This window comes from Panthera uncia, chromosome B4 (assembly GCF_023721935.1).
Source record: "Panthera uncia isolate 11264 chromosome B4, Puncia_PCG_1.0, whole genome shotgun sequence".
In the NCBI taxonomy this organism is placed as follows: Eukaryota; Metazoa; Chordata; class Mammalia; order Carnivora; family Felidae; genus Panthera; species Panthera uncia.
Genome location: NC_064809.1, coordinates 33749020 through 33761242, shown reverse-complemented (window position 1 = coordinate 33761242; position 12223 = coordinate 33749020). Strand labels below are relative to the sequence as shown.

General features: G+C 39.5%; 1 protein-coding gene across 1 annotated transcript in view; it reads right to left on the bottom strand.

Moving 5' to 3' along the window:
• Positions 1–12223, bottom strand: part of ATP6V1E1 (ATPase H+ transporting V1 subunit E1) — a 31651-nt gene that overhangs the window by 7438 nt on the left and 11990 nt on the right. The window contains exons 5-6 of the mRNA XM_049624839.1: positions 1685–1774; positions 1025–1093 (exon numbers count right to left, since the gene is read on the bottom strand). Coding sequence (XP_049480796.1) covers positions 1025–1093; positions 1685–1774 — 159 coding nt within the window. The remainder of the gene's footprint in view (positions 1–1024; positions 1094–1684; positions 1775–12223) is intronic.

The following is a 12223-nucleotide window of genomic DNA, read 5'->3' as shown; positions in this document are numbered from 1 at the left end:
CCTGAAAGCAAACTGCATGGAAATATTTTATTTTTTAAAGTTTTATTTAAGTAACCTCTACACCCAACATGGGGTTCGAACTCACAATCCCAAGATCAAGAGTCACATGCTCTTCTGACTGAGCCAGCACCCCACATGAAAGAATTTTAATCTGAAGAGCAACACAATGACACAGAATCAGAGCTAGGAGAGCTCATTCTGATTCAAGGTCCTTTGGTCTAGAGCATCCTTCTAATGCTACAGCCTGTATGTACCTGCCATGGTGCCAGCAGTCACCCCTCACACCGGGGCATATTCTCCGTTGGACAGGACATGGAGGAACAACTTAGTATTTGCCTCTGGGCCTGCAGCTATGTTTTCACTGCTGACCAACCTTTTTTTCTGGTACCCACATTATTACTTCAAGTATAGGAATACACTGGGTTACAGCCAAACTTTGCTAGTCTGGGAGTAGTGTGCCTCTTTTATTTTTTTTTTTTATTTTATTTTTTTTTTTTAATTTTTTTTTTTTAATGTTTTATTTATTTTTGAGACAGAGAGAGACAGAGCATGAGTGGGGGAGGGGCAGAGAGAGAGGGAGACACAGAATTGGAAACAGGCTCCAGGCTCCGAGCCATCAGCCCAGAGCCTGACGCGGGGCTCGAACTCACGGACCGCGAGACCTGGCTGAAGTCGGACGCTTAACCGACTGCACCACCCAGGCGCCCCTAGTGTGCCTCTTTTAGATGGTACTGTCTGCCCATCTTTGTTCCAATCCAGTATGGACTGTTTTTATTGCTGAACTTTCAGAAGATTATGGTACTACAATGTTCCCAGAAAGGGAAGAGGGTACTAACTCAGATGGGGCAACTTGACCTCTTTATGAAAAGAAATCAGAGGCTTAGGTACACTTAATGTCCATAATGTGTTAAGATACCCCTAATTTACATGGTTGAGCTATCATCTATTTAAAGCATGCAATATAATCTCTAACATTTCAATGTATTAAAAAAAAAAAAATAGATGTCTTCTTTAAGCTCTTTACCTTTACCAGAGGGAAATCCTGTTTCCTGCAACGAACAATCATTCGCGGCTCCAACAATTGGTACAAACCCTTTAAAACACAAACAGATTCAATTAGTAGGAAATGCAATTCATAAAACCCAATACCAAACAATATTTTTATAATTCTTTCATGTAATTTGGAAAAAGACAGAACACACAGTATGAGAACGTGGTAAAAAGCTTTTGATATCACAAACCAGACAAATACACCCAACACTCCAGTGGTAGAAACAAAATTTATATGGGAATCTTCTCTTACATCAACTAGGCAGAGGCCAAATGTTATTGTAATTAACGTAAGTAAAATAAGAATTCACAAACAAGCAGCAAACATTTAAGATGCATACTGTCTCTGGTCTGAGCCTCATAATTTAAAACAAGTATTTTAGTGGTGCAATCAAATTAAGGAAGTTTAAGGCCGGAGGTTGCAAGCATATTTGACCCTTGAGTTCTAAAGGACTAGTAAGACTATATAAAAGAGTGGTAAAGTCTGGAAGTCTTAACCACCAGACTTTACTGTCCTCCCATGCATTTGTCTATTAGACAAGGAAAAGAGCGAAAGGAAGAAAGCTGAGATGACAAAACAGGAAAAAACAGAGCTGGTCTCTTAACACATCTTATTGATAACCTATAAAGTTACCTGGAGCACCAGACCATCCAGCAGCACCTGGTACCTGGTTGTATCTTTTACCACTTTGCTGAGTCTTTGTTTTGCTTCATTTAGTAGGTCCTACAAAGAGCAGAGAAGAATAAGTTTCTGGGTCATCAGCTCAGAACCCACCGTGAGGATGGTCCTGGCTCACACCCAATTGCTTCACATTATATTACTGTTTTCATTCAAAACACATTCCAAGACAGATGATAAACCAGATGTTGTACCAAGTCCTATACGTCAATACAAGGAAGCATGAAGAATCATCCATAACTCCTGGGGAGTTCACAATCAAGCAGAATAGCCCAGATTATCAATCAATTCAGAAATCTACAAAACTAACATAGAAAGAGCTACATGGTAAATATTTTAAAAGCAAGCTATTAGGACAATTGTGCAATAGGATTATATTTTTTATTAAGAAAAACACAAATAATATCTGGATAGATAGCAAAGCGTCAACAATGTTTACCTCTCGGAGGCTAGGTTAGCAATGATTTCAATTTTCTTTTTTAAGTGTTTATTTAAATTCCAGTTAGTTAACATACAGTATAATAAGTTTCAGGTGTACAATATAGTGATTCAACATGTCCGTATAACACCTCGTTCTCATCAGAAGTGCCCTCCTTAATTCCTATCACCTACTTAACCCATCCCCTCACCCACCAATGATTTCAATGTTCTTTATGCTAGTTTGTATTTTCTAAGTTTTTATTTATTTATTTTTGAGAGACAGAGAGAGAAAGAGCAGAGGAGGGGCAGAGAGAGAGGGACAGAGAGAGAATCCTAAGCAGGCTCCACACTGTCAATACAGAGCCCATTGAGGGGCTTGAATTCACAAACCATGAGATCATGACCTGAGCTGAAACCAAGAGTCGGATGCTTAACTAACTGAGCCACCCAGGTGCCCCTGTATTTTCTATAATAAACATTGACTTCTATAATAAAAGTAACTAAAATAAAAATTAAAAGGGATTATTAGGAAACATAACAAAGAGAACACATTGGAAATCATTAAGTAACAAGCATTTATTGGCTTACTGGCAAAAAACGGAGTCTCGTCTTTTAAAAGGCAGAGATAATGCCTCTTAAATTCTCCAACACAGTCTATTTTAGTTAGTATAATCCTTGGAAAGTTATGTTTTTTGGTGTTTTAAGGAGGAAGGAGAGACACATGCTCACCTAGAGACCAGAGTTTGGGGAGAGAGGGTGGAGGGGAGGAAGTGACCCTCTATGTTGAAAAGCCCTTTGTTCTGAGAGTCACCCTTCATCCCTACCCCTCTGAGAACCACTGCCATGCAGGACACCTGCAGTGAGCTCTTGCTCCACAATGGGCGCCTATGTGAGGGCATTCGGTCTAACATTCAAATCACACATCTAATTTCAAGCAAACATTTCTTTCATTTGACATTCACTAAGTGCAAATACACCAAGATTTATTAAAAAAAAAAAATCAGAAGTATTCACTTTAGTGCCAATTAAAAAAAAGCTTTTAATAGAAAGTAAAATAAATTCAAAGACTTCAATAGCACCACTTCAATCTTATCATGGTATGAGCCTGGGTGGCTCAGTTGGTTAGGTGTCTTCTCAGAAGACTGGCGCGGCTCATGAGCTCACGGTTCATGGGCTCGAGCCTCCCGCATCGGGCTCTGTGCTGACAGCTCAGAGCCTGGAGCCTGCTTCAGATCCTGTGTCTCCCTCTCTTTCTGTTCCTTCCCTGCTGGTGCTCTGTCTCTCAAAAATGAATAAATGTTTAAAAAAAAATTTTTTTTTAAGAAGAAGAATGGTGGCCCTTCACCTGTACAGACTAACTTTGCAAGCAATTTTCTGTCAATTTTGACAGACAACTAATCAAAGTTCAAACACATACATGCTTTCATATGAAGACTGTTTCTAACATACTAACAAATGAAAAACTAAACAATACGAGCATGCACTACTGTGGAAGATTTTTTTTCATTTTAGTCAATATACAGTACAAAATTGGTTTCTGAAGATTTCTTCTTTTTGTTTTTTTAATGTTTATTTTTGAGAGAGACAGCGTGAGCAGAGGAGGGGCATAGCGAGAAGGAGACACAGAATCTGAAGCAGGCTCCAGGTTCTGAGCTGTCAGCACAGAGCCTGACGTGGGGCTCGAACTCACGAGCCATGAGATCATGACCTGAACCAAAGTCGAACGGTCAAGCCATTCAGGTGCCTCACTGTAGAAGATTTCTAATCTGTGGCTGGACATCCCCAAAAATTTCATGAAGGTGTTCTGAGAATCCATGTCATTAGAGTTTATAATGCGAACTACTTAAAATTTCTTTTTCAAAAGCAAATAAAATAGTTGAAAAAAATTCTAATTCACATATTATTATACACCTTAAGATTATCTTCACTGAATTCAACATCTGTACAAAAAACCTTATACTGATTACAATGTCTCTAGAACATCCAGAACTAAGGGAAAACAAAAATACAGTGGTAGTATATCCAAGCTGACTTTGTTTATCTGAAAACAAAGACTAACCACACGTACAGTGAGTTATTTGCAAAGAAATGCTTGTTAAAAAGCTGCCCAAGGGGCGCCTGGGTGGCGCAGTCGGTTAAGCGTCCGACTTCAGCCAGGTCACGATCTCGCGGTCCGTGAGTTCGAGCCCCGCGTCGGGCTCTGGGCTGATGGCTCGGAGCCTGGAGCCTGTTTCCGATTCTGTGTCTCCCTCTCTCTCTGCCCCTCCCCCGTTCATGCTCTGTCTCTCTCTGTCCCAAAAATAAATAAAAAACGTTGAAAAAAAAAAAAAATTTAAAAGCTGCCCAAATGCTCTTATGTTGTTACTAGAGCGCTTTCCTCCCCAAATTATGAAAATAAATGGGTTGATCCAAAATGCAAGGATTCTAAACATCAAGTGATGACTGCAGTTTGTCTCCTTTAGAAACTTTTAACATGAACATAGTTTACCTATTCTTGTATTTCAGTCTATGTTACAAAATATACTCTGTCCCCAAACCAAACATGACCAAATGCCATTCACTGGTCAATGATTCATACTTTTCACTTATAACTGTGTATGTGTGTATATGTGTGTATATATATACACACATATACACACATTTTAATGTTTATTTTTGAGAGAGACAGAGTGTGAGCAGAAAAGGGGCAGAGAGGAAGACACAGAATTTGAAGCAGGCTCCAGGCTCTGAGCTGTCAGCACAGAGCCCAACACAGGGCTTGAACTCGTGAATTGCGAGATCATGACCTGAGCCAAAGTTGGATGCTTAACCAACTGAACCACCTAGGTGCCCGACTTATATTTTTAAAAATTATTAATTTTGAGAGAGAGAGAGAGAGAGAGAGAGAACGCAAGTGGGAAGGGCAGAGAGAAAGAATCCCAAGCAGGCTCTACACTGTTAGCCTGGTGCCCAATACAGGGCTTGAACTCACAAACCATGAGATCATGACCTGAGCCGAAGTCAGACAGTTAATTGACTGAGCCACCCAGGCGCCCCCACTTTTAATTATCATATATATATATTTTTTAAGTTTATTTATTTTGAGAGAGAAAGAGAGAGAGAGAGAGAGAGAGAGAGAGAGAGAACGTGCTCGCACACATGGGGGAGGAGTAGAGAGAGGGAGAGAAAGAATCCCAAGCAGTCTTCTGTCAGCACAGAGCCAGAGGCGGGGCTCGACCCCCTAAAATGTGAGATCATGACCTGAGCTAAAACCAAGAATCAGATGCTCAACCGCCTGAGCCACTCAGGAACCCCAGCATAATTATATTTTAACTAGATTATACCACTTGTTAAATGGAAGATAGGAGTATTATAATTGTTTTAAACTTTAAAATGCAGTTTTAATATACTAATTAAGTTTTTTTCCCTAAAAGAAAAAAAATCACTCTTTTATTACATTCTCCACAAAACTGAAAAAGTAGTTAAAATTCTCAGAGGAGTTTGCAAGATTCTAGTTTGTTAATAAATCAGAAAAGGATAGAAAGTTCTTTTACTGTTTCCCTGCTTATGACCCAAAGTAGGAGTCCTTTCCCAACAAGGCCCTATTGAGAGATGGGCCCAAATAACAGCAAAATAGTATAGTTTGAAGCCTGAAACAAGTTAACAGGCATGCTTTGCTAAATTTACCTAAGCAAAATCAAGTACTTTTTTTTGTTACTGAAGTACAGTTGACATACAATGTTATATTCCTTTCAGGTGTGCTACCTAGTAACTGGACAATTCTACCCACTACTCAGTGTTCACCACCGTAAGTCACCATCTGTTACCTTATGACATTACATTATTGACTATATTTCCTACGCTGTACTTTTCATCTCCATGACTTGACTTTTATCTGTACCTCTTAATCCCCTTCACCTCACCCAACACCCTCCCTTCTAGCAACCACCAGTTTGTTCTCTGTATCTGAGTCTGTTTGTTCACTTGTTTTTCAAATTCCACATATAAGCAGAATCATATGGTGCCTGTCTTTCTCAGACTCATTTCACTTGGCACAACAGTCTTTTATCCATCTACGTTGTCACAAATAGTTAAGATTTCTCTCTTTACGGTTGAGTAATATTCCATTGTGTATATATACCCCCTTCTTTATCTATTCATCTATCAATGGACATTTGGGACATTTGTCTTGGCTATTGTAAATAATGCTATAGTAGGGCTGAATATATCTTTTTGATTAGTGTTTCCATTTTCTTTGGGTAAATACCCTGTAGGAGAATTACTGGATCATATGGTATTTCTCCTTTTAAAAAGATATTTTTATTATTTTTTAAGGTCATCTCTACACCCGATAAGGGGCTTGAACTCATGACACTGAGATCAGAAGTCACATGCTCTACCAACTGAGCCAGCCAGGCATCCCTGGATCATATGGTATTTCTATTTTTAATTTTTTGAGGAACCTCCATACTGTTTTCCAGAATGGCTGCACCAGTTTACACTCCTACCAACAGTGCATGAAGGTTCCCTTTTCTCCACACCCTTGCCAACACTTATTTCTTATCTTTTTTTTTTTTTTTAACGTTTATTCATTTTTGAGACAGAGAGAGACAGAGCATGAACGGGGGAGGGTCAGAGAGAGAGGGAGACACAGAATCTGAAACAGGCTCCAGGCTCTGAGCTGCCAGCACAGAGCCCGATGCGGGGCTCAAACTCACGAACCGGGAGATCATGACCTGAGCCGAAGTCGGACGCCCAACCGACTGAGCCAGCCAGGCGCCCCTTATCTTTTTGACAGTAGCCATTCTGAAAGGTATGAGCTGATACTGTGGTTTTGATTTACATTTCCCTGATGATTACTGATATCGAACACCATTTTAAAAATGTCTATTTAGGTCCTCCACCCACTTTTTAGCCAGATTGTTTCAGGGAGGTGGTGTGGTGTTTAGGTGTAGAAGTTGTTTATATATTTTTATATTTACCCTTTATTGAATGTATTACTTGCAAATATCTTCTCCCATTCAGTAAGCTCCCATTTTGGCTGTTTTGTTGTTGTTGTTGTTGTTTAAGTTTATTTTTTAAAATTTATTTTGATAGAGAGAGAGTACATGGGAGGAGCAGAGAAAGGGGGAGAGAGAGAATCCCAAGCAGGTTTTGCACTATCAGCGCAGAGCCCAGTGTGGGGCTTGAACTCACAAACCATGAGCTCATGACCCGAGCTGAAGTCAAGAGTCAGACGCTTAACTGACTGAGCCACCCAGGTGCCCCCCTATTTTGTTTTAATGATGAAAAACAAATAACATTTAAATTAACAAGGGCACCCAGCTGACTCAATCAGTGAAACATGCAACTCTTGATCTAAGGTTGTGAGTTTGAACCCCACATTGGGTATACAGATTAAAAATAAAATCTTAAAAAAAAAAAAGTTAACAACAAAATGTCAAAAAGGACAATCCTTTTCCTTCTTCTTCTAAGTATGTAATTATTAGACAATAGTCACTTTCTTTTTCACATTTTCCCCATGGTGGTATTATCTCAGTGGTTGTATCAGGTTGGCTTTATTTCCATTTGTTACAGAACATCAGCTAGCTTTTGCTTTAAAGCATTTATCTGACAGAGGTATTTCTATGGATAACCACTAATAAAGGAATCTACTAAAGAAACTGTAAGACTATTACCCTTTTCAATACACTGAGTGTGATTAGCTTTTAAGATTTTTCTAGTCCCTCCATAAGAGACTCTTAGTTTAGTGAACAAACTGAGGGCTGATGGAGGGAAGTGGGCAGGGGGATGGGTTAAATGGGTGATGGGTATTAAGGAGGGCACTTGTGATGAGCACTGGGTGTTATATGTAAGTGATGAATCACTAAATTCTCCTGAAACCAAAAATCAAATAAAAACAAAAACAAAAAACAAAGCCAAATAAAATAACCAACAAAAATGACTTTTCTAGTCCCTGAGGGCTCAAGAGAAAGTAAACCCTCAAAATCTCCCCCACAGCAACAGTCAATTTCAAATATATTCTACACAAAGCAGACTAAACCCTCAGAGCAAGAAATATTTAAACAGTAATCCATCTCCTCACAAAGACCTGGAGTCTGAAGACAAGGTTATAATTTTGAGTTAGTCCAGACACTGAAAGACATGATGACAGCAGTAATGTGAAAAACATTCTTTAAGTTCAAAGGAGGAAGAGCACAGATTTAAAAAGAGAAAAAAAAAAAAGAAAGAAAGAAAAAGGTGGATCAATTTATGAGGGGTTGGTGGGGGGGTTAAAGAAACTGGGTGGAATACGATGCCCTGACAAAACAATTAAAATTTCTTCCTTTTTTTTTTTTTAGAATTAAAATTTCTATGTAAACATAGTGAAACTATTAAGAGGTGCTCAAAAATCAACCTTTAATTTTTTAACTTATTTTTAATGTTTTTATTTATTTTTGAGACAGAGAGAGACAGAACATGAGCAGGGGAGAGGCAGAGAGAGAGGGAGACACAGCATCTGAAGCAGGCTCCAGGCTCTAAGTTGTCAGCACAGAGCCTGATGTGGGGCTCGAACTCACAGACTGTGAGATCATGACCTGAGCTGACGTCTGATGCTTAACCGACTGAGCCACCCAGGCGCCCCTCAACCTCTAATTTTAAGTGTCCATCAGAACAACCTAAACCCGAGAAGTATTATCACTTCAATCCGAACAGTCTGGTTAAGAAGTCATTTAAGGCTTCGCACAATCTAGGAAGCTTATGAGCACAAGGATTTAAAGCATATACTCTGTAAGACATTTGGCTGAAAGAAACTGTAGCCCCTCCTCATCGTGGAATCCCTCAAGCATTTTTCTCTGGGCTGGAATTGACCAATCAACTATGGTCAAGCAAAGAGGAGTGGAGTATGGAGATAGGTTTGCTGTAAGAGAATAAAATTAAATAAAGACGACTTGTAAAGAGCAATACTAGCCATCTGTAAAAGTAGCCCACTATGAGAAATCTGGAAATAGGTTAAGTGAGGACTTTTAACACCATCTAAAACTGCAATCAAGGAGGCAGGGAAGCCAGAATAAACCCAAACTCTAGCTAAGAAGGCTGAAACCTGACTGACATAAATTATACTGTCCCTTGAGTATTCCCATAACTTAAAAGATATGTCATCATAGGTGAAAGAGGCAAATTATGATCAACAATGGTACAAACCACTAATATCTTAGTGACACTCTTTGATACTAAATTCAAACTTTCTGGGGCACCTGGGTGGCTCAGTTGGTTAAGTGTCCAACTCTTGATATTGGCTCACAGTTTGTGAGATGGAGCCCCACATCAGGCTCTGCGCTGAAAGTACGGAGCCTGCTTGGGATTCTCTCTCTCTCTCAAAATAAATAAACATTTAAAAAATAAATAAATTCCAACCTTCTGATTATCATCTGGCTCCCCAAGCAGCTTTTCGAAGGAGAGATGTGTAAATTACTGCAGTTCACATGTCAGTTTACATTTTATTATCAGTATTTTGGAAGGACATATCTGCCCACTTGAACCTGACTGCCTCTAACCTAACTGCCCTCTTAAACCTGACTGTTTTATAGGAAACAGAAGGTTCAAAGTGCTTAAAATATTTGCCCACCGAATAGCTGATACCGGGAAACAGAAATTCAAATCTCACAGGAATTCCAAAGCTTGTGCTCTTAAACATCAGGGCAGGCAAGGAAAAAGGATAAACATCAGAGAAAATAACTACTAGAAATAAAATGTTTTCAAACAGCAAAATCCATTTAAAGCAGGTATGTATGCTTTGATGAATATGTAACCCTGTCTGCTCTGTTTCCTCAGCCCTCTAGGCCTCTTACTGTGTTTGCTAAACTGTAAATTACTTGATGGTAAGAAGTTAGACTTGGCAAAGGGCTAAGGAAACACGTCTTTAGAACTAAAATTATAGAAATGTTTATTTTCACAAAATTCTCACTATAAATTAAAAAAATAAAAGCTCAGCTGTACACTGAACTCAAGTTGCATGCTATAGAATACTTGTAACTTTGTATCTGAGATCAATGCACCAGCAGCTCCCACAGCCCCGCTCCTTAGGAGGCCATGCACATGCCTCCAGTTCCTCACCACACACTTACACCACACACTTTTCAGGCCATTACAGTCTGGCTTTCTGCCTTCATTAATCCAATGAAAGTGCTCTGGCCAAAGTCAGAAATGACACCTTGAATGCCAAATCTGTGCTCTACCTACTCTGATTCTTAGAAGCATTAGCTGCTATTTTAGATTCTCATTTTGTTCAAGTTTTCTGTTCCCTTAGCTTCTTATTCTTCTCCAACACGACTGCTTTTTTCTTCATGTTTCCTTAGCAATCCCTTATCTTCCTGCCTATTAAATATGATGCTTCTTGGGGGTACCTGGCTAGCTCAGTTGGTAGAGTATGCAACTCTTGATCTTGGGGTCATGAGTTTAAGCCCCACGTTGAGTGCAGAGCTTACTTACTTAAAAAAAAAAAAAAAAAAAAAAAAAAAAAAAGATGCTTCTCAGTTTGTTTACTTGGCCCTATAATTCGACATCCACAACCTTGGTGATCTCATCCATTCCTTCAGCTCCACCTGGAACCAGTGTGCTGTCCATATAGAAGTTCCAACCTCTCAGGACGCCTGGCTGGCAGTGTGCAACTCTTGATCTCAGGGCTATGGGTTCAAATCTCCACAATGGGTGTAGAAATTACTTAAAAATAAAATTTTGGGGGCGCTTGGGTGGCTCAGTCAGTTGAGCGTCCGACTTCGGCTCAGGTCATGATCTCGCGGTCCGTGGGTTCGAGCCCCACATCGGGCTCTGTGCTGACAGCTCAGAGCCTGGAGCCTGTTTCAGATTCTGTGTCTCCTCTCTGCCCCTCCCCCACTTGCACTCTGTCTCTCTCTGTCTCAAAAATAAATAAACATTAAAAAAAATTAAAAAAAATAAAAATAAAAATAAAATTTTGGGGGTGCCTGGGTGGTTCAGTTGTTTAAGCATCAGACTCTTGATTTTTGCTCAGGTCATGATCTCAAGGTTTGTGAGTTCAAGCCCCATGTTGGGCTCTGCAGTGACAGTGCGGAGCCTGCTCAGGATTCTTTCTCTCTGCCCCTCCAGCTCTCTCTCTCTCTCAAAAAAAAAAAAAAAAAAATCAACTTAAAACCACAACTCATACATAGCATACTAGGATATTAAATTCCACAAAAGCAGGAGCTAAATTTTATTATATCTCTAGTAATTAGAATCGTGCTTGCACCTAGTAAGAATTCAAATATTTGATAATAAATGATTAATCTAAATTTTAGATATTAATGGGGTGCCTGGGTGGCTTAGGCGGTTAAGCAGCCGACTTTGGCTCAGGTCATGATCTCAGTGAGTTCAAGCTCTGCATCAGATGAGCTCCAGGCCCACTTCGAATAGTGCAGAGTCTGAGTGGAATTCTCTCTCACCCTCCCTCTCTGCCCCTTGCTCACTCGCACCCTCTCTCAAAAATAAGTGAATTTTTAAAAACCACTTAAAAATAAAAACTAAATAAAAATAAGAGTACAATTTTTTTTTAATTAAAAAAAACAATACATGCTATAACCCTTGGCACTCATATTGAGGCCTGCTACTGAGATATTTTAAGTTACAGGTCTCTAAACTCTTGACTATACAAATAACAGCATCTACACAGTAGCTGACACAGTTGTCATTTTTGACTCCAGGCATATATCAAAGATGTAGCAACTTAAATAGTTCAGGGCTTTCTGAGCACTGGCACCAAACAGCTGGGAGAATATTTCAACTATGCAGACCAATTAAGAGAAGGGTCACCACAGGAGGAGATGAGGTGGGGAAAGTGAAGTAATACTTCTTAAACAAATACTATATGCCAAGTGTTAAGCTAGAGTATTTAAATGCATTCTTGCATTTGATCCTTATAAGAGCCTAAGAACCCTGTGTTTCAACTGGGCCAAGACACTGATATTTGTTGGTATAAACCTTATGGATTTGATTCCTTAAATTTTTTAAAATTTTTATTTTAGAGTAGAGAGAGTCCACATATGTAAGACAGAGGAGGGGAGAGAGGGGGAGAGAGGGGGAGAGAGGGGGAGAGGGGGG